This window comes from Hemiscyllium ocellatum, chromosome 2 (assembly GCF_020745735.1).
Source record: "Hemiscyllium ocellatum isolate sHemOce1 chromosome 2, sHemOce1.pat.X.cur, whole genome shotgun sequence".
NCBI classification, from domain to species: Eukaryota; Metazoa; Chordata; class Chondrichthyes; order Orectolobiformes; family Hemiscylliidae; genus Hemiscyllium; species Hemiscyllium ocellatum.
Genome location: NC_083402.1, coordinates 69262730 through 69286849, shown reverse-complemented (window position 1 = coordinate 69286849; position 24120 = coordinate 69262730). Strand labels below are relative to the sequence as shown.

The window sequence follows — 24120 nt, the reverse complement described above, 5'->3', positions numbered from 1 at the left end:
TTTTGTTTTTCTGTCTGAGGTACTGATATTAAATATGCTTAAAGTATTTGATTTTTAAATGAAGATATCTATTTGTTATGGCTGGTATTTTCTTGGTTTGAGATAATCACATTTGAAGCTCAAATTCATCGGATGCAGTTCTTCAATCCTATGTTGAGCTGTGATCTGATCCTACAGTCATCAAGTCATAGAGATGTACAGCATGGAAACAGACCCTTCGGTCTAACTCATTCATGCTGACCAGATATCCCAACCCAATCTAGTCCCACCTGCCAGCACCTGGCTCAGACCCCTCCAAACCCTTCCTATTCATCTGGGTATTAAATTAACAGTGCGAGCAATGTGGCACACTGGATACTTAGGTGGACACATGTGTATGAATGCACAAGGCCCAAATCTTCTTGTCAGAGTCAGTATCCCAATTTCTAATACAAATCAGAAATAAACTGCCCAGTTATCTTTTCAACAGGGTGTCTGATGCAGCCCAGCAAACCAAGCAAGGGTGGACTGTCATGGAAACACTATCCTTTTTTTAAGACAAATAGCTGCCATATTCCATGCTTAAAGATCCCAAAACAGTTTTGACAGGTACTAAAAAATGTTAAGACTGCAAAATTTGTGAAGGGTTAGGGTGGCAGGTGGGTACAGGTGGCAGGTGAATGGGGGTGTACAGTGCAAGGCGAGTGTGGGGGTACAGGTTGCAGCTAAGCAGTTAGAGGAGTAGGGTGGATCAGTTGTTCATGGCAGGAGAAAGGGTTAGCCATGTGTCCAATGGGACAAATGGTGAAGAAAAAGAGACAAAAAACTGTAGAATGAACTGTTTATGCTGCCTAATATGGTAAATTGTTCCAGAATTTGTTTTTATTTCAGATTTCCAGCGTCAGCAGTACTTTATTTTTGCAAATCCCCAGATGTTGTGCAAGGATGGATGCCAGTGAGTTCAGATTGCAAACTATCAAGCAAAAATATCTACAAGTTTATTAATCATGTAACAAAACTGATAGTTACAAGCTATTTTGCACAATATGAACTTATTCACTACTTAGTATGTATTCTACAGTAACTAAATTTAAAATGAAATTAAATGTTTTTCCTAGATTGCAAATATGCAGATCTGCAAACCATTACATGCCATATTATTGCCAACTACACCCTTCAATTTTGACCTTTGAAAATCTTCTTCAAATCTTTCCATTTTAATTCAAGTATTGTTAATTCCTTTCTCAGTTAACTACAAATAATTTGTTATTAACTTGCTATTAATTTCAAGTAATCTTCCAGACATAAATCCATGTTTTATTTCTAAACAGTGAATATTTCACAATTGTTCAGTGTTTGTACAAGTAATGCATAGGGCAAACATTGTGCTCAATGTGCTAGCATTTTCATTATAAAAATGAAATTCCACCTACAGGTCAAACATACAACAATAAACATGCATGTGTTGGTCTTAAACCAGTATTTATTAGTATTAAGATGGCTTTTACCCTTTCCATCCCAGACAGAGCAAAATATTGCATTATAAAAAATATTGTTCCAATAAGATTTTTTTTAATCTAATGCCAAATTCCACAATGACTTTTCTACCTTAAACTTGTCCAAGTCCACTGGCATTAGCAATAAATACAAACAAATGTTATTATGAATACACAGTTAGCAAATTATTATAGCTGACTTCTTGTTGAAGCTGGATTCTGTAACAAGTCTTGGAATGGAAAGGATGGCAATCTTAAGTTCTGATAGAAACACATTCCATTTATTTTTATGCTATCATAACACTGCAACTGAAAAACTTATCATACAAGATTCCTTTGGCTCCACTATTCAACAGACTTCTAAATAAATACAAATATCCCCCCAAAAAAGTCAAGTGTGTTTGTTTTACTGTTTACACGAAATCAAGATATACAAAGAATAGTTAATAACATTGAATGTGTAAAGTCACTATCATCTTAAATAAGTTCTCTTAAATAGCAGCCAGCACACAATAAAAGTCACTTCATAGAGCACCGGAATGTAGATGTAATGTGGGTACTACAAAGGAAACTCATTCAGGTTTAAAACAAATCTCAAACACAAACTTTTTTTTTGTTTTATTGGTGCAACTCAAAATTTCCCAAAATACCCTTCAATACTAAGAGAAATTTTTATTTGGTAGACATGGTAAACCTTTTCTGAAACAATTTCAAACGAGGTTGAATATGTTTTTCTATTTAAATGAGGGCAGATTTGGCACTTTTATGCTGATATCTCCAATGTTAATATTTCGAGGCATTTCAGGCAGATTCATATTCTTTACTGCTGATACAGCTCTGGCTGGAGCTCCTGCCAGACCAGCCTATATAAGGGGGTAAATTTGAAAAAAAGGTCATTAGTAGATGAGTAGTCAAGTGCATAACTGAAATTCAATTATTGATTTAATTAATTATAATCTTCAAGACAGTTTTCAAGTTCATTACTTACAGAATTACAAATATGTCCTCAAAATATACTGTTAGTATGAAGAGCACACAGTGGAAACGTTTGCTCTCCAAGCTTCTGAAATGATCACAAGTATTTTTAAGAAGTGATCTTAATTTATTTTTTTGACAAATTGGAAGCCATGTCCCAGACACCTGGACTATCCAAAGTTCAATAAACCAATTCAGTTACTGCAGTGAACACGAAGTTTAAAATGTAATTCATTCACTAGCCCAAGAATATTTCAAAGACCAAGAACTGAAGTAGTCTTGGTTTTGTATTAATGTGTTAGCATAGGGTCTCATTATTTTTCTACAAAATAGGAAGTTAACATTTTGTTTTAAGAGTAGTTTTAATATGAATGAAGATAGCATCCATGTAACAGACTTAAAAGGAGCTGAAACACTTTATTTTATAGCTATCCTGATCTCTATGATGAATCTACTATGATTGTGTACCTCTGCAAATAATGGAAAAATCCTTTATATTTAAATTATGATCTGGAATGCAAAACATGAAAGGTTGGTGGCAGGAAATTCATCAGCAAATTGCAAATGGAAATTGAGTTACTAAAACAAATGTTTGCAAGATCATGTAGAAAGAGATGGGAGTAGGACCAACTTACAGCTCTGTCAAAGAGCTGGTACAAGTGTTATTGGTGAAATGGAGTCCCTTTGTGTTGTATGAATCTATAAATTTATTAGTTAATGCATCAGTAGTGACTATTCTGGAAATGGAAAATTATTTTAAACCACAATGTATTAAAACAAAAGAACACGCCTGTACTGGTATAGCACCTTTCATGACCTCAAAACGTCCCAAAGCTCATTATAGCCAATTTTTTAAAAAATTGATTCAATACAAGGAATCAGAGCAGCCAATTTTCATAAAACAAGGTCCCCTGAAGATAGTAAATGACACCATAACCTGTTTTAGAGATACTGATTGAGAAATAAGTTTTGATCAGGATCTAGTTTAATAACTCCCTTTTCTTCAGTATAGTGTTTTGGTATCTCTTATATTCATAGAGGCCATTTGGAACTATGGTTTCATGTCTCATCTGAAAGACAGTTTCTCAGAGTACAGTACTCTCTCAGTGTGACTCTGAACTGTCATCAGAGATTGCGGACTAAGCTTAAACCCTTAGAAAAATGTAGAAAATGCTTTTGGATTCTATTTGGTGCTATTTTTTGATCCCACTAGGAAACTGCCACTTGTATGAAGATGTGAGTGGCGTTTTGTTAGGATAGCTTAGAGTCAGTTTTGAACACCCTTGGCAGCAAATATCACAAGGCCTTTGCCAATCTTTTCCTAACTTTTTTTTTGCAAGATTACTGCAAGTCTTAGAGAAATGATGTAAACAGATACTTGTCTTTACATTGATTTACAGTTGGATTTCATGGAAACCCACTCCAGTATTGTTACAACAATACTGAATGAATTTTATTGATTTCTACTATTGGCTAACGGAGAAAACATGGAATTTAATACATCCATAGCAGCAATTTGTCTCTACAATATATCAGAATGGACAAAACTCGCTTAGCTAGTAAATATACAATAAGTTACAATCATATGATGAGATAAGAAATATTCATGGGCTATTCATTATTTTGTTCAGTAGAGGCAGGATTTCACATACCATCTTTAACCAAACCTCAACAAAGACCATTTTTGTTGTGCTTTCCTCAACTTATCACAACTTCAAATAAAACTTTAAAATTATGAGTAAAACTTTACAAAGAGGACTTTAACCTAACTAATTTAACAGGTTTGAAATTTCAACACAGGTTATACACTGGCCAGGCAGTTGTTATTCCAGCACAAAATGGCAGTTGAGCTTGGGGGCACTACAGAATCCCTGTCGTTGCCGGGCAATTCCTCGATACCTGGAATTCTCCAGAAATCTCCAGTTAAATTCATCAGGACCATTCTGAATTCTCAAGTTTAAGTAAATAGTTACTCAGGAAAGTTAGACAATTAAATACCCCCAATCAACTCTTAAGTTGACCTTATACTTACTTACCTCACATCCCCACATACACCTTCCACAGACCACACTCAAGCCGAGATCCAGAACCCACATCTCCAGTGGCTGGGGCCTTTTTCACCTCAATCCTTCATCTGCTCCCCACCTGACCATCCTTTTCAGCTCTTGACTTGGCAGCTGCTCTCCCGTTTCATATTCATACCTCCATACCCTATTCCATAGCCAAATACTCAACTCCTGCTCACATTCAAAACCCCCTTCTACCGGCCACCCTGCCACCTAATCTTCCTCTGGCCACTCTGCCACCTAATTTCCCTTCCTAGCTGTTGGACCCAAAACCCCCTTCCCTCACACTTGAGCTATACAGTTACCTCACCACCAATTATCCTTGCTCCACATCTGAACTTCCATCCCCTGGCCTTCGTCCCATGGTCCAGAACAGACCACCACTTCTTCTCCTCCTTTGTACCCAGACGACGTTTCTTCCTCCTCCTGCTGCTGGACCTCTCCCTACCCACACTCTTGGACACCCTTCTCCCCTTCTCGCCATCAGACCTTGTCAATAAAGCCACTTTTTCCACAGGTCCAACTCCTGGACCAGACATCCTTCCCACTCCACTAGACCTGTTACACCCAGCCATGCTGATCTACCCTAAAAACTGCATTACTACCTGGTCCCTTACCAATCTGGCACCCTAATCTCCTACCTTAACCTGCCAACGTCCTAACACAATTGCCTTACACTTAACATTTGACAGTTCTTGAGGTGGCTAGCTGAACCATTAAATGCCAGAATACAACTGCAGAAAAAAAAGGGACATGGCTTGCCTCCCCCACAACAGTTCTACATTGTCAGAATGGAAATATAGCTCCACATCTGTAATAAAAGCTCCCCCCTTTGTAAAAAGGGAGCAGGATGGCAATCTGCATGAGACTGCCTCTCCTTGGAAAATCTGGCCCAACATGTCCACTGATAGAAACAGTTAAGCTATTCTGATCAAAAATAATGACATTAAACCAGTCACCTCCCAAATCATGGTTAAGTGGGTACAGGTATCACTTTTAGAAAAGTGTTAATTCATTTGACAAAATCATGACAAAGAGCATAATTCAGAACATGAACATGGTTCAATTTTTCAGGTGTTGATAGATTTTGACAGCATTGGTTTTTTTTGCTTTTAGTGCAGATGCTCCACTGGGTTAGTGTGTTTCAAGTCTACCTTGGAAGGAGTCCTGCCATTTGACAAAAAAAATCAAGGAAAGCAAAACAAAATAATCTAGTTTCCCAAATTAAACATCATTTTAAGAAGATACATTTGAGCAATGCAGAGAAAAATCCATAAAGGTTTCCTCACAAAAACACCCTGCTTCATATTCATTTATTGTAACATTATTTTTAAAATCATGCACTGAAATTAAATAAACAAAGAATTATTACTGGCCAAGCTCATGCAGTGTTCAAGCACAGAATCAGCAATAGCTTTAACACATTCTAGTCATTAATTTATAAGAGTTCATTGAATGCCATAACACGCAATACATAAAACTTATGCTCTATCACAGAAAATGAAAATATACTGAAAATTCATTTAGAAACATGCCAAGTTCAAAGTTAGAGAACACATCAGATATGAGTAGTACATAGAGTTGATGGAATTACTTTACTAGGATTATCAAATTATCTTTTTGCAAATTAAGCCATACATCACAAATTAAAATATAATTGCAATACACTGATTGCATCAAGAACACATACTGAATGGTGACATCATGAAATTTGAGCAATTTAAACAAAGAATTAAGTAACAAAATTACTCATGAAAATTTAGATGACAGTTGACTGAAGAAAATCTATAAATGTGTAAAAAACAGATGGATTCAAAGGGATTGAAAGAAAATCAAAAATTAAAAGGAAGAAATTCTTACTATTCTGGAAAGGTGGCAAGCAGGTTTAGACAGACAGCCTTGTATCAGAATTTATGATGCCATGTTTTTCCAGCTTAATTGCTTTTAGTTCAAATTATAAAAGCATTTCTTTTATGACACCTGCAAATTAAACCAATCCCTTCTAATTTTCTTAAGAGAACAAAGGAGACATAATGAATGGGTCTACAGGCTATATATTATGCATGCAGAGAGAAAACAAAATGAAGTCTGCAAGTATGTGAACAAAATGAGGAGAAACCTATAGGAAGAATTAAGGTAATCTTAACAATTTAGCATCTAATACAAAACGTCCCTATCAAGAGGAATATAAGAAGCTGTCTTCCCATAGTTCCCCCACAAGTAGCCCATTACTCTGATGACATCATTTTGCTTTCTAGTTGTGAACAACAAGTAAAGGAATCAGGGTGGGCAATTTAAAGGCTGCAGTACCTGATAGATTACAGTAACAGTATCTATCTGTCCAGTCTGGGAGACTGAAAGATAAAGGTCTGTAAGAGAGAAGAATGGAAATGGCTAGAAAGATCACAAGTTTTGGAAAGTGAAGAATGATTTCAGAACCACTGAGGAGGACAAAATGTATATCATTAAACACAAATGATGGAGAATGAATTACTCAACGACAACCCAAGACTTGTTTTTCCTTATTTAACTCATGGAGGTACTATGCTGGGCTATGGTATCATCTGCCCTAGTTCTTCATTCAAAATGTAATGCATTTTTTGATGGTTACGCAGAAAGTGCCAGTAGATTACTCATTCAGAATAAATTTAACACTACTCCCTGATGTCCATGTGAACACCATCCATTCAAGCTTTCTGAACAGCAATAAGCAGTGATAAATTTAATGATTTTTCTTTGTCCTCTCCTGGTCCTGAGATGCTACAGCCAATTTTAGGATCCATTTAAAAGACAGACAGCTAACAGCACAAACCTGGCACTTTCCTGGGCTGTATAGTGCATTTACCAACACTCATTAAGGAATATTCAGGACACATTCCAACTCAGTTCATCATCTACATATGCAAGAGAGCCTGAATTCTGTGTAATTTTTATCTTGACTATATATACATTTTACATTTACAATGTCCATCAGCTACCGTGTATTGTAGAAGAACAAGTCACTGGAGAGTAGACAGGCATATTTAGAAAATGATGGATGAGTAGAGATAATTGCAAAGATAGTCCAGAAGGGTGTTTAGATTACCATTTCTCATCTCCCATTCCCCTCCAATGGATAAACCTCCAGAATTTCAAATGACCTATTTTCTACACAATTCTATTGCCTTTATTAGAAACATTTAAATAACTATTCAGAAGCATGCTACTTATGCTGTTGCATTCATATAACACATGGCTATTGGAAACTGCTTGCCAGCAACAGCAATGCTTGATCTCATTCCAGTCAAAAGTAATTTCAGAATATTCTGGTCAATTTGGAGAATTATCCCCATGACCTAATCACCAAGTGGAAGAGTTTGTGTGCTTGCCCTGTGACTCCCCACAAGTCGGAAGTATAGGTAATAAAATATTACTATGAAGCTTTCATGAATCATTCTTCCTTTCAAATCAAATCTCAAGTCTTAAGAATGCAGCCTATAAATGTAGCACTCACCTGTATTTATATGCTGATAAGGCAGTTGATCTTCTTTTAAACTGGCTGCACCAATGGATCCTGATGCTTCACATGTTAAAGCTGACTATAACAACTTGATCAGTATGCATTTGTGAAGTACTGAAGTTATGGTACCGGAATTTAACATTATATTGCTACAACTAAGGTTACTGTTTCCCTGGATTGCCCTGGACACTACTGCAAACCACCTTGCAGAAAGGAATGAAGTAAAATTATTGGTCAGCGCCAACATACCAATAAAATAAGGCAGGTCTTTGTCGGATAGGCATGGAGGTCAATTGACACATTGCATGAGTAGGTATCTGTTTGTACCTTAAGCTGTTTGGAGTCGCATGGGCAATTAAGTTTAAAGTTTGTACACAGCTAATTCAGCCAAGTTCCCATGCTTTTGTTTTGCTCCAATCAATTCTCTTTCTATTTCCTTCCTCACAATTTCCCTACTCCACCCCGGTGCATCTTTAAGTATGTAGCTTTCCTATGAGGGAACTATTAGATTATTTCAATAATGAAGTGGATATCAAGTAAATCTCTGAACAGATGTCACTTTCTTTCCTCTTGCCAAGTAAAGTTATGCGGAGCAGTTTTCAATATAGAGAAACTAAATTATTCTCAAGTAATTTATCCATAGAAGCTTAATGTCAATACAGACCATTTAGTACTTTTTCTATGCAGTTCCTGCAGGAGAGAGAAATTATCATGAGCCACTTAACAGTCCACAACTAGAACATGGCCTTCACAGTGTAAGCAAAAGCAGCTTATATTCTCTGAAGAGATACTGATTGAAACAGAGATCACGTCAACATTTTAAGAATAAGCTAGATAGGTGCATGGCAACAATACAGGATGAGTGGCTACTGTTTGAGGTAAATAAACTCAATTGTTGACTATTTCCATACTGTATTTCTATGCCGTACTTTAAATGTTATTCTGTTTAGGCAAAGGCAAATATATAACACCTTTTGAAGAACAGGATTTTTTTTCTCTGTTATATGACAACTCATCCATCCTTTAACCACCATTATTAAAGAAAAAGTGACCATCTCACCACTGTTAATGGAATTTGGTTACATGTAAATTGGCTACCATCTTTCCTAAATTGCTATTGGGTCCACTTTTGTTTGTCATTTACATAAATGATTTGCTTAAGAATATAGGGGGCATGGTTATTAAGTTTGTGGATGACACTAAAATTGGTGGTATTGTCAACAGTGAAGAAAGTTATCTAAGATTACAAAGAGATCTTGATCAACTGGGTCAATGGGCTAAGGAGTGGCAGTTGGAGTTTAGTTTGGATAAATGCGTGGTATTGCATTTTAGCAAAAAAAAAGGGCAGGATTTGTACAATAGTAGTGCCTAGGTGGTGTTGTAGAATACAGACACTTAGGGGTTCAGGCACATTATTCTTTGAAATTTGCGTCACAGGTAGACAGGATGGTTAAGACAGGATGGTCATCTAGCATGCTTGCCTTCATTGCTCAAACCATTGAGTATAGGAATTGGGATGTCACATTGAGGTTGTACAGGCTGTTGGTGAACTCTATTCTGGATACTGTGTTTAGTTGTGGTTGCCCAATTATGGAAAGGTAATTTTTAACTGGAGAGGATTCAAAAAAATTACCATGATGTTGCCAGGAATGGAGTGTTTTTTCCGAAGGAATGTAGGAAATTGCAGTTTACAGATGTTTACAAAATCGTGAGGGGCACAGATAAGGCGAATAGCAAAGGTCTTTTCCCCAAGGTAGGGGAGTTCAAAAATAGGGGAGCATATTTTTAAGGTGGGAGGAAAAAAATTTAAAAAAGACGTGGGGGCAATCTTTTTATACAGAGTGTGGTTAGTCTGTGGAATTAGTTCACAGAGTAAGTGATGGATGCAGGTCCAGTTACAATGTTTAAAAAACATTTGGATAAGTACATAAATAGAAAAGGATTGAAGGGATATGAGCCAAATGCAGGCAGGTGGAACTAGATTGGTTTGGGAACATGGTCAGCGTGGTATAGTTGCACCATGTAACTCTTTGATTCTATAACAGCAATGACACTATTTCAAAGCATTGTTAATTGCTAATCTTTATTTGGGATATTCCACGGGCGTGAAAGATGAAATAAGTTTCTCACACATTTCTAAGGATGTATTCATTTTTCTACTTCAGGTTCAGAGTAAAGTTTAGAGCTTTGTTTGAACACTGTCATTGTAGTGTAACTATAATCTTAAATTGGCATCAGATTCTAAACTAGAGGAAAAAAGCCTCATTTTGTTTCGCTTCAGGCAGGACTGGCTCCTAGCAGCTGATTTACCAAGTGGTTTTGACTTTGCACTGGCAATAAACTTGTTACATTTTATAAACATACAGCTTCCAAGTCATTCAGCAGAAGCTGCCATGGAAGTTGATAAAACTCTTAAATCATAGTAAATATTTGTTATCAAGTTAAGAAAAAAGAAAAAATTAATGACAAGTAAAAATGCAACATCAAGCAAGAATGATTCATAGCTACAAATGTCTTATTGATTTTTCCAAAGCATTCTATTAAAATAGGAGCTTCTCTTTATGAGATGGAATGCAATGCAACAGAATGAAGTTCAAAAAGCTCTGCAGGGCAGTAACCTAGCTTGCTTACAGGCTAATTTTTTTTTAAACAAAGTTAAACTGCTACTTATTTATTCATACCAAGTGCATTAATTATAAAACAATGCTTTTAAATCAGCCATTTAACTGTTCTAGAATCCAGTTTATAGAGAACATATGAAATGCAGAGATGTCATGCAATAGCTTCCAACAGATCTCTCAAATAACAGAACTAAACCTTCTGACTATTCTCTCCAGTCTTACTTTATATTATCTCCATATTTTTAAAAAATGAAATTGTATTACAAAATCCCTTTCCTGGCCAAGAATTTCAGCTGTGATGATCTGAACTATTTGGGAGGTAGCACAGTAATACACTAGTGTACAAAATGTCCGTGTTTAATTTGTCTTTCACTACCACCATGTAAAGATCCAAAACACTTCCGTCATGGTCATGGGAAAACTGCTTTTAAAAACAAATATGTTCTAGAACTTAATATTAATGGATATTGAACTAGACTGAATAATTCAATTAATTCTCCATGTTTCAGGACATCAGTTTGTTTCCTTGTGACTGCAGCAACCAAAGTACATCAATAAACAAAAAGATGCTCACTATTACAATAGCTTATATGTATTCCCAAGCAGTAGAGAGCAAGGCCAGAAAGTTTGACCTATCATATACTGCTCTACATGATAGCAGAGTTCCTATAATAAATACAACTTGGATTTGAGGAAAGAAAGACTGCTGAAAAATATGTTTATATGATAATTCCCACAACCCTTCCAAATGTGCATTTTATAGTCATCTTTTGTAAGAACTTTTTCCTTAGGGTTTCCTGAAGTATTTTGGTTAAATGCAACCCTTCTGTGCTCTCCAAACTGATCCCCAGAGTGTTTCAAGCTGCTTGTTCCAGTTTCAGATTGTAGCACCTTTTGCTCCCATTTTGCAATGGGGGAAAAAAAAATCTGATCAGCTACATGTCTTGGTTTAAAACCAATTAATTACACAACATTACACAAACAAAAAACAAGGATATATTAAAATTTTGAGCTCCACCATTTCTTTTCTACATCAGCTCTTCAGAAACATACTAACACTGGACCAGAAACATTAATTCTGCTTTCTCTCCACAGCTGTTGCCAGATCGGCTGAGCTTTTCCAGTAATTTTTAATTTTGTTTCAACAAGAGCAATTTATCAAGTGCCATTCATTTACCTTCTTCAGGTTGCCCTATGCTTTTCTTTTAAGAAATACAAAACACTTCCATTTGCTTAAGCATATTACTGAATCTCTTCCTCACACTCTGTCCATTACAGATCCTAATCATATACAGAGAAAATGGTTTTCTTCATGTCAGCATTATTTTTTTGTCAGTCGCATTAAATCTGCGCCCTTCCTGTCTTCAATACTTCCTCATGTCAAGGTTTATCCCTATCTATATTGTCTAGATACTTGCATGATTTTGAACACCTCTATCAGATCTCCTCACAACATTGCTTCTCCAAAGAAAATAATTCCAACTTATCTAATTTATCTATACCATGCTCCCTCAACTCTGGGGCCATTATCGTGTATCACTTCATATACTCATCAGCATTTTCAATTAAGCCCAAATAGTGGCACCTAGAATAGGATGCAGCACCACAGTTGAGGTGGAACAAATATTCTAAACAAGCTTGATACTATATCCATGTTTCCATTGTCTAAGGTCTCAATAATAGTCTAGAATGCTGCATATTTTAGTAACCATTCTTTCAACTTGTCCTTTCGTCTTCAAAGATTTATGCACCGACTTCAAGATCCTTTGTATTAAGATGAATCACTTCACACTTCTGTATTAAATCTCAGTGGTCTGCTTTTCCAAAAACTCATTTCTATCCTTTCAAAGTTCCACACCATCCCTCCTCCTCAGTTCTGTACCAATGGCAAACTTTGAAATTGTGCCCTGTAGATCAAGGTCTAGGTCATCAATATTTATCAGGCAATGTAAGATTCCTATCACCAACCACACAAATTCTACCGCAAAAGTTCCTCCAGCCTGTTGCCCATCAGCAACAATTTTGTATCCATGTTATTATTGTCCCCTTTAGTTCAAGAAATATAATTATGCCCAGAAATCTGTTGCACACCACTCCCAAAAATACCTGTTAGAAATCCATGAACACAACATCAACAGCATTATGCTCACCAATCTATTTTGTTACTTTGTTAAAATGTTCCAGCAAGTTACTTAACAAACCTATGCTAGTTTTCCTTCATGGACCCACATCTGCCCAACCACTTATTAGTTAAGTCCCAAATTATCATTTCTAGAGAGTTTCCCAACAGAGGTTAAACCATCTGGTTTACAGATAGTAAGCATAACTGGACAGCAAAGATTGGTCCTGCCCAGGGAACAAGGTGGGCAAAGGGAAAAGCCTCCAATAGATGCCAGCCTTTTTTTTGCCTGAGCAGAAAGGGAAGGTGGAAGGAAAATTAGGAGGTCACCGAGGAAGTGAGGAGAGGGAGGATGCTAGAAGAAATAAAAATTGTTTATTTGATTGCAACAAGAAACTGTATCTTACATCCCTGAAGCCGATTCCCATCACGTTTTAATAGCTTAGTTTTGTTACTCATATCAGAGCTAACTAGAGGTGAGTTCAGAGGATCTGCTGTCTTTTTAAAGAATTTTTTTTTGTCATGTATATTTTACAGTTAAAAATACAAAGTACAGTGAAAAGCTTTCATTTATTGCCACGATTGGGCATCATTTTGAATAATTCAAGAACACGGAAAAAAATATATAGTTTCAAGAGAGTCCATCAGTCCTGAATCAGCTTATCACCAATAATGCCTACACTGCCATCCCTCCTGCACTGCTTTACCATCTACACCGAACCCAACCAACGTCAAAGTCACCGATCCTCGGGTGCCATCTCTGCCTTGTAGAAGTGGTAGAGGCAGAAACCCTCACAACAGTTAAGAAGTGTTTAGTTGAGCAACTGTGATGTTAAGGCATACAAGGCTGAGGGCCAAGTGCTGCAAAATGGGATTAGAATAGTAGGTGGCTGTTTTTGACCAATTTGGAGTCGATGGGCCAAAGAGTTTTTTTGTGTCCTTTGTGCCTCCATGAGTCTAAGTATTCATTAAGATGGAGAGTGACAGAGTTAATTCTGAGACTTAGTCCTGAACAAAATAAAGGAAAACAGCAATGGTTTGAGGCATGAGCTGGCTATAACAAATTGAGTAATATTACTTAAAGTGAGGATGGTGAATAGGTAATGGCAAACATTCAAAGAATGCATGGAGGAACTGTGACTAACTGTTCAATCCTGCCTGGTGCAAAAATAAATTAGGAAAAGTAGCCTGACCATGGCCAATGAGGGAAATTAGTACAAAGGGATTGATTAAGAGGTGAAAAATACAGAACAAAGAGAAAGCTTGCAGAGAGAATGCAAATTAATTGTAAAAGCTTCCAAAGGTATGTGATGAGAAAGAGATTAATGAAGATGAATGTAGGTCAGAAACAGAGGATGTTATATGGGAAACAAAGAGATGGTAGGCCAATTAAATACATATTTTTGATCTGTCTTCATAAAGAAGGACAAATGTTGGGGAACATAGTCTACTGACAAGGAGAAACTGTTGGAAATCAGTTTAACAGGAAAATGATGTTGAGGAAATCAATAGGGTTAAAGGCTGATAAATCCAGAGGCCCAATACTAAATCTCAGAGTACTTAGAGTGTCTTAGAGATAGTGGATGAATTTATCATCTTTTGAGACTCTCTCGTCTCTGGTACACTTCCTATGAATTGAAGAGTAGCTAATGTAATGCCACTATTTAAAAGCAGCTGTAGAGAGAAAACAAATTATTATAGAACATTATCCCGATATTGGTAGTAGAGAAAATGCTAGACTCCGTTATAAAAATTCAATAGCAGACTACTTGGAAAAAGTTCGACGATCGGACAGGATCAGGAAATCACATTAGACAAAGCTACTAGAATTTTTCAGGGACAAGTAGAGTTGACAAGGAGATGTCAGTAGTTGGATTCCCAGCTATTGACAATATGATTTAGATGTGGAAGCTAAGTGTAACATTTCCAAATTTTCAGACAACACAAATTGGACGGAAGGGTGGATGCACAGATGCTTCAGTGAGATTTGACAAGTTGAGTGAGTGGGAAATGAAGTATAACGTGAATAAATGTGAGGTTATTCACTTTCGTACCAAAAAACAAGGAGGCAGATTATTGTCTGAATGATGACAGATAGGGAAAGGGAGAGACTTGGATGTCCTTGAACACCCAGTTGCTGAAATTAACATGCAGAAGTTGAGAAGTCAAAGGGTATGTTTGAGTGCATAATGAGAGGGCTCTAGAACTGGAACAGGAATGTCTTGCTGTAATTTTACAGTGCTTGAGTGAAACTGGAGTCCTATGTGGGGTTTTGGTCTCCTTATCCAAGGAAGGATGTTCTGGTTGTGGAGGGTGTGTGACAAAGATTTATCAAACTGATTCTTGGGTGCAGGATTGATTTATGAAGAGATACTGAATTAGATTGAGGTATATTTGCTGGACCTCAGAAGAATGAGGGGGATTCTCATAGAAAGTTATAAAATTCTAACAGGACTAGACAAGATAAATGCAAGAAGGATGTTCCTGATGACCAGGAAATCTAGAGCCAGGAGCCACAGTCTAAGAATACAAGGGACATCATTTAGGACTGAGATAAAGAGAAGTTTCTTTACCCAGCAATTGAGAGCCTGTGGAATTCTTTGAGACCAAAATATTACATTTTTAAAGAGTTGTATAAAACTCTTAAAGAGATTGAAGGGAATGGAGAGAAGGCAAAAGAACAGGCTACTGAGTTGGGATGATTAGTCATGATCATATTGAATGGCAGAACAGGCTTAGAGAACTGAATGACAGAACAATCTTGGGGGACGGAATAGTCTACTTGCACACCTATTTTCTACATAACACAGATGCTTCAGTGAAATTTGACAAGTTGAGTGAGTCGGAAAATGCATGAAGTAGTATAATGTTATCCACTTTCGTACCAAAAAACAAGGAGGCCTCCCTAAGATTCTGATTTGTATACTAAATTCCTGATTTTCAGTTTCCCTTGCAGCCTTTGTTAACAATGTGTGATTAATAAAAAAAATCAATTAGGGCAATAGTTTATGTAACTGAAATTAAAAAGCTTGTACAATTTTCCGCCTAAGCCTTCTACCTTTATATTCTATCCCTATCCATCCTAAAATATCATATGTTAAAATCAAAGTATTAAACTATGTTTCTTGATGTATAGACAGAGAATAAAAATCCTTAAAGGGCTGTTAAAGGACAATGCAAATTAAAAAGGAATACTAAGATTAAAATTTTAAAACATTTTCATAAGATATTTGGTACACAGTCTTGGAAGGCTGATAAAAATGAAGCTTGTAAACATAAAGTGGAAACAATTAGTATTGTCGATCCATGCCAAATGCAAACTATGAAACATTAAAGCCATTAATCAGCATCAGTTAAAATGCCAAGTTTTCCAAAGAGCTTTTAATCCACATAATTAACCATTTTAACACACAGTCAGAAGTTCACCAACATTTGGTACAGTATTCCTCACTCATCTGAAGCCAGTTTATTCTCCGTGTGAGATGATACTCAGTTTCTCATTAGGTAAAAACTATTTTTTTCAGAAGTAGTAGTATTCTTTGTGTTTTCCCCCAGTGACAAAGCATTTGCAGTATCCTGATTTTAACGTTTCAATCACTCCTTTTATTATTGAGTTATAAATTCAACCCACTTTCTAATTTAAGATTTTTTGTAAGTATTTATCAAATTTATTTGTGGCTATCTAATATTTATGGTCAGTGGCTTTAAACCTCACCAGAGGAAGCACTTATTCTGATTCTATCTTATCAAACTCACTTATCATGTTAAAAGACTTTGAGCAGAATTTATTGTAACTAATGCAGGTTCAACCCATCAGTCAAAGAAACAGAGGGAGCCACATGGCTCTGGCCAGCATCCAGGATCTGAGGGGTGGAACACCTTTTGGCATCTTTACAGTATACTAAAGACAGAGTGCACCACGTAAACTTTGTGTGCTGTGCCCTGGATTACTGGAACAGGCAAAGAGGGAACATGATGTACATTGAGGAGCTGTGAAAGTGGCAACAGTCTTCGAAGAAGAAAGATAGGACGCTGAGCAGAAGTATTACCTTACCATATAGGGTACAGCAGGACAGATAGGACTTAACTGACAACCAGGCCCAACAGAACTAAGTCATGTGAAGTCATCATTTATTGAATGTAAACTTTGTATGTTGTAAAGAGCAGTAGCTCCTGTCTATTTCCAAATGAAAATGCAACATTTTTGTTTGTTCCTCCTTTGCTTATCCTTTGTGCAATAAAAGTTAAAGCTAACAAAGCAGAAGAATTTCAAAACATCTAATGTGCCCACATTCAAACTTGACAAAATGTGGTGTCAGAGAAAGTGTAACCTTGTATCAGACAGAATTCTGACATTGTGTGGCACCAAAGAAGGGTGGCTTTTCTAGTTTCATTCTTGTAGCAGCCACTAAAATGACAGCTGACCAAACAGGTAATGATGTAAAGTGCCAATATATTCACATATGTGCTTTTACATCTAAAAAATGAGGTGTTACCCGTGTCAATGTTTTTTTCCTTCCCACTACATCATGAGCAGTCCCAGGGTCCCTAGGTGAGGCTGAGCCAGGAACCTGGAGCCTGGAGCCTAATGGCCTGGGAGGATTTGCTGGATAATCCTGCAAGTATTTGTGACTTGAGGAGTGAGGCATGCTGAAAGCCTGCTGGCTAGATGAAGGCTCTCCCTTCTCAGCTTGAACTGCTACAGGGTTGAGGATTGCAGGTAGAATGAAAATAGATGCGCCAGTCACTTATGAAATGTCCTGAAAAACAAGATTATTGGTGAGCCTATATGTGGCTCCTCCTCCAGTTTGATGCATTCTGGAATAATGGAATACAGGACCAAATGTATTTCTGGCAGCTACTGAGTGCTCTGCTTGATCTGGGCTTCTATAGCAGCTACCAATCAGTCCATGGACAGACTGACTGACTCTGGAGACAGCGTAGTACAGATAGCATTGATGGCCTTCTTCAACATTTGATCCAGTCTATTGAGAGTCACTGACAATCTGCCTGTTAATTCAGTGTCTTTATGTGCATTTTAATGAGGCTATTAATGGCTGGCACCACAAGGTGAGAGATCATGGCTTCTTCCTCAGACATGGAGGAGGAGTTGGTAGTTGGAGGCACTGGCCTCTTGTAGGATGATATTGCTTAGATCCTGTTGGTGCCTGCAGCAGGCAAGAGAATGAATTAAGAGAATGCACAAAAGGGTAGAAGCTTGAGCATGTTAAAAATATGTTCACATTGGTGGCAATGGGACAGCAGTGTAGCACATCACAATGAATCTTGCTTGGTTGCCAGACATACAGGTCTTTGCATCATGTGAGCAGTCATAGCTTTTTCTCATCGATTCTCTCCTCATAGTGTAAGGAGACAAATGTCAGTCAACCCAGCAAACATTTTGGTCCTTTCAGACCTACTGTGGGGCATTTCTTCCAGCAAGTGAGACTGGTTGACAATGAGCTTTGGAGGGAGGTTGGCGTGATAGCAGAACCAGAATGGGTGTGAGGCAGCAGAGAGAAGACCAAAGAGGTCACATCCAGTACTGGTGTGTGCTCTTCCAGATTGTGGAAACTGTGCTAACCTGGTCGCCATGTCAGATTAGGCTGACAGGGTCTGGTGCATGTTAGTTCTGGGGAAAGGGGATGGCTTCCTCCCCAAACAGTGCCCTGTCCATCATGATTTTGGGGTGCTAATTTGCCTCTGTCAATGTCTCTTGCCATGTCCTTTGAAATTCTTCAGACATTCAAACAGAGAGGAATTCTTCGCTTACAGCTCTTGAAATAGTGACATGCATGGCATGCATACCAGAAGCTTCTCACACTAGTGCCATTGCTGAGCGCAAAATACAGCAAGTGTCATGCTGTTGAGGCATGGTGCCTCCATGGAGGTAACGTAATGACCAGCATAAAATTGCATGAGAAAACTCGCTAAAGCTCACCAGAGAAATCTTCTAGGAAACTCTCCAGAATTGACAATCAGCCAAATTTTGGCAAGATACAGCCCAAAACATTAGTTGATCATTTCAGGCAATTTTTATTTCCATTACTGATCTCTCAGACTCTACCTGAATAGGACAAATGCTCAATTTAATTACTTTTCTGCTTTTTAATTGCTCAAAGAAACTTTATATAGCTGCTTATTTCTAGCTGCTATCTCTCATACTTAAATTTATCTTTTACTGTGCTTTCATTTATTGTTTGATGCTTTAAATTTTTTTTATTCTTTAACAGTATGACAGAGTCACTGGTTAGGCCAACATTCATTGCCCATCCACAGCTGTCCCCAAGAAAGAAATTAAGAGCTGTTGTTTTTTTCAATGGAAGCATTCCATTTGCAGTAGGTAGACCATAATTCCATCAGGGAGGCAGTCCCAGGGTTCTGATCCAGCAACATTGAAGCAACACCAATGTATTTCCAAGCCAGAAATGTAGTCAGTTCTTTTGCCTATATTTTAATTGAGGCCATAATGAAATCAGGAGCTGTATGGCTCTGGAAGAACTCAGAATTTCAGTGAGCAAATTTTCCTTAGCAAGTGCTGCTTCTAAGCAGTTATTAACCCATTCCATAACTTGGCTGATGGCGGAGAGTAAACATTTAAGGCTTTAAATGTCCAGGTTGGATTTATCCTGATTTTTCTGCGCAGAACATACTTGAACAATTTTCCACAATGTCAAGTAAATACCAGTGTCAGAGCTGAACTGGAACAGCTTGGTTATGGTGTTTGGCAAGGTCAGTTTTGATATCATGAAGTGAATTGAACTGGCTGAGACCTGGCAGCTACAATGTTGGAGACTTCTGGAGAGGTCAAGACTGACATCCAATTAACAATTCTGGCTGAAGATTGGTGCAAATGCTTTAGCCTTGTCTTTTGCACCAGTGTGCTGGGCTCTCCAACATTGAAAATGGTGTCATTTGTGAAGCTGCCTCCTCCAATGAGTTGCTTAGTTGTCCAAAAACATCCACAAGTGAATGTGGTAGGATTGCAAAGCTTACATCTGATCCATTGGTTGTGGAATCATTTACCCTAACACTGTCTGCTTTGTGTTGTTTGACATACACAGTCCTTTTGACCAGACTGAAACCTAATTTTTAGGTTGCTGCTGTTGGCAAGACCTCCTGTACACTTCATTGAACCAGGATTAATCCCTTATCTTGATGGTAATTGTACAATGGAGAAATGCCATACCTTGAGGATGCAGTTTGCATTTGGATATAATTCTGCTGCCGTTGATGGCCCACAGAGCCTCATGGATTCCTTGCTTTTGAGTTGCTCTATTTGTTCAAAGTTTATTCCATTTATTACGATGATAGTGCCATATTTCATGATAAAAGGTATCCTCAATATGAAAATGAGACTCTGTCTTCATAAGGACTACATGGTAACCATTCCTACCAATGTTATTTTGGATAGAAGCATGTGTTGCAGACTGGTGAATAAGAGGTCAAGTATGCTTTTACCTCATGAGCTGCTGAAGACCCAGTCTACCAGCTATGTCCTTTAACACTCAATCCTGCTCAGTCAGTAGTTATGCTACCAAGCCCCCCTCAGTGATGAATGCGAAAATCTGGAGCACATTCTGTATCCTTGCCACCCCATCTTTCCTCCTAGTGGTGTTCTGCATGGAAGAGTTCTGAGTCATTCGCTATGGGAAGCTTGGTTCGAGGTTATCAGGTGTGTTCATTTCCACGACTCATCTGATGCAATGGAATGCAGAATCATTGTTGAGAACTCACACAGCAACTCTCTGCTGTTTGTTTATAACTGTGCTGCTACCTTTGCTGGGTCTATCCTGCCTGTGGGACAAGATACTCCCAGAGATGGGAATGACATTGTCTCAGACAGAATCTGCAAGACATGATTTTGAGAGTATAATTCCGTCTGATTGAAAGATAGTCCTCCAAATTTTGGCACTAGCCCCTGGGTATTGGTCTGCAGGTTTGACAGGGGTGAGACTTTTGTTGTTTCCCGTGTCTAAATCAATGCCAAGTGGTCCTTCTGGTGCCATTCCTTTTTTTGAGGCCTTTTTGCAGTTCATACAACTGAATACTTTACTAGGCCATTTCAGAGGAGAGCTAAGAGTCAACCACATTGCTGTGACTCTGCAGTCATATGCAGGCCAGACCAGGTAAGGATGGCAGTGAACCAGATGGGTGGTTTTTCTTACCTATCATTAATCATCATAGAAAATGACTTTTCTTTCAATTTGATACCAACCTTTAACGGTTAGCCAGGCATGGGTTACTCTTTGTTCCTGTATCTAATGTATCTTTGCTGACTGTTAAAATATCTTAAATGCATGCTACTGCATTTCTCCTGATCTGCATCGCTATCTGCTTTCCCAATTCACTTTCCCAGTTCAATATTTGTATCTCTGAAAAAAGACCTCTTCATTTACAGTTCAGCCCCAGGGCCTCAGATACATTCTCCTCTACTTGAAGAAGATGCAAAATTCAATTAATCAGATTGAATCATTGCTACCTTGAAGCTCTTTTCTGAGATCATAAATTGATTCTGCTTCAATGCACCCTACTGGGTCTAGAATGGCATTCTCTCCAACTGACTGTAGAATATGCTATGCCAAGAATTTTCCCTGTTGGTATACACTGAACTTAACAATGAAGGTATCGATGACAGAATTATTAAAACTCATCTGGTCATCTCATATGGAAACTTTTCCAAACTCAATCTTTTCTTCAAGTGAGTAAGGTGCTCAATAACGTTCAGGGAGTCAGAACAAACAGACAAGCTCACGAAGAGGTATAGATGCAATCTGTGTTGTTACTGCCCAAGTTGCCACATGATGGGGCTAGCTTCACACTCTTTACAGAACACAGTTCATTGTTATTTGATCAATTTTCAATGAATCGAAGATCAGACTGGTTCTATAAAATACATGGAAAAAGATGTATGCTAAAATCCATGAGCAAAGAGTCTACCTTCAAGTTAAGGAAGATTATAATCAGTTACTAGAGAAACTGTCATAGTTATCAACTAGGAAGGAGAAGGTAGTGTAACTTGTAATTGAATCTGTGATGATGCTGTGGCTTTAAGAGGTTATTTTTGTTCTAGTTTTTTTTAAAAAGAGAGGCTTTAAGACAGAGGTAGTAAGCCATCTCGTTGTAAAGTCAGTAAAGTAAACAACTTGTGAGGACTTGGCTTTTTTTTTAAAATGTTAGAACAATAGAAGCAGCCTGAGTGGGTATGGTCAATCTCTCTCAGAACCAGGATTTTTAGTTTTAGCATTAGTAGTTTTTGCTGGAGTCGTAGCAGGGTTGGAAAGCAGTGGATCTCTCACGGCTGCTATACTCTCTCTCAGAACTGTCTTTCAATGCTCTTTCCTTCTGAATTGGAGAACTGCATGTGAGACAATCTGTTTGCTGTATTTGCCTTTTGCCAAGGGGTGTTTTTATGGGATATTGCTATATTGGAACAGTTAATTAGTAATAGTTACTGTACTATTGTTCTGTTAAGTTTGCCAATAGAGTTAAGTTCTTCAAACTCCTCCCTTCTTTTGTTGTATTTTAACTATAGTGGATGAATAAAGTGTGTTTTACTTTAACCAATCAAATTGCATCTTGAAAGCAACACCTTACATTTTCCTTAAAAATAAGAAAAAATTAGGGTACAGACTATCTTCTGAATAGTTTGAGGGGGTTTTGTCTGGTCCATAAATCCAAATAGAAGACCACCACGTCAAGGAACGTAGCAAGGTTTGACTGGTACACATTGTCTGCTAAACTGCAGCAAGTTCAAGAGACCATTGTTTTAACTCTAACAAGTTCTAGTAGAGTCTAGAGTTGCAACATATATTCTTGTTCCCATCAATACTAGGATCTGCATAGTCTCCTGTTGAAATTCTGAATTTTATTGCCATAGAGCAGCATGTGCAACAATCAGTCCTCAACTGATCCAATGGCAGACTAAACAGATATATTTCACTGATCATTTAGAAAAGCAACAAACTACTTATTCTAGTTATCATTTTCCTATTTGGAGTAGGCCCAACATCTCAATGTAATAATAATGTGCATCTGTAGAACAGAGGGAAAGTTTAACTGAAATTGTCCAGAAAAGTTAAAAAAGCCACACATGAAACTAGGAAACTCAAAACAAAAGCCTCCACCCTATCCCACCAAATCCTTTTAACCAAGCGATTCAACATTGCTCCAAAGCAACATAAATAAGATCATAGACAGATAAATGCAAAGAAGAAATCAAGCCTGTGCTCCTCAACCATCTTGTGTTTCAGTCCTTGAACTTGTTACCTCCAAGCTACAAAATACGTTTGGGTGGCACGGTGGCTCAGTGGTTAGCACTGCTGCCTCACAGCGCCAGAGACCCGGATTCAATTCCCACCTCAGGCAACTGTCTGTGTGGAGTTTGCACTTTCTCCCTGCATCTGCGTGGGTTTTCTCCGGATAGTCCGGTTTTCTCCCACAGTCCAAAGATATGCAGGTTAGGTGAATTGGCCATGCTAAATTGCCTGTAGTGTTAGGTGCATCAGAGGGAAATGGGTCTGGGCGGGTTCCTCTTCGACGGGTCGGTGTGGACTTGTTGGGCAGAGGGGCCTGTTTCCACACTAAGTAATCTAATCTAAGTAATCTAATCTACTTCAAGGGGCTCCATTATTTTAACATAATTAGCTAGATTTTAGGTCAATCCATTGATTAATGAACAATAAAAGAAATAAACTGGAGTAGTTTCTACTGTAAGATTTTTAAAAATTAAATCTGCTTTACTGAAATCTTATCTTTAGATCTAACATCTTTAATTATTGTGTTTTCTTACAAAAAATGAATGTGGGAAGGAATGATCATATCTGAAAACTAAAATGCTAAATCTGTGCTATTTATTTTCCTTTCACTTAGTCTTTCATTTAGGAGTCAAAGAAGAGAACTGCAACTTAATGGGAATGTGAAATAATGACAAAATGATAAGGACAAACAGATCAATCTGTACGAGAGGGATATCAACATCAATTGATTTTTAGTCAGATACCAAGTGACTGGATTACAATTGAGATCAAGTTATATGCAGAGAAAGACAGAGCCACAGGCATAGAGGGATTAGTATTGAATTGCTCTAGCAAAGAGTCCACATAAATGTAATGAGCTCAATGACGTCCTGTAATGTAAATACTTTGATCGCTGCTTTGAGGTGGAAAAACACATATTTTAGTCTTCTGTTTCAAGAAATTACAACTGTTTGTAATTGCTATTAGTAATAGTTTTAAAAATGCAGACAAGTGATTCAATTCACATGAATAAAATTTCATTTAAACAAGGCAACTTCTTTTTAAAAAGACACTATCCTGAACTAGTAAAAAACTTTTCACAGAGGATGCTAACGCAGAACTATTGT

At 37.6% G+C, this 24120-nt stretch overlaps 1 protein-coding gene across 1 annotated transcript in view; it reads right to left on the bottom strand.

Moving 5' to 3' along the window:
* Positions 1 to 977: 977 nt before the first annotated feature.
* LOC132827823 (AP-3 complex subunit sigma-1) overlaps positions 978 to 24120 on the bottom strand; it is a 92492-nt gene continuing 69349 nt past the window's right edge. The window contains exon 6 of the mRNA XM_060844564.1: positions 978 to 2338. Within this exon, the coding sequence (XP_060700547.1) occupies positions 2210 to 2338 (129 nt within the window). The 3' untranslated portion in view covers positions 978 to 2209. The remainder of the gene's footprint in view (positions 2339 to 24120) is intronic.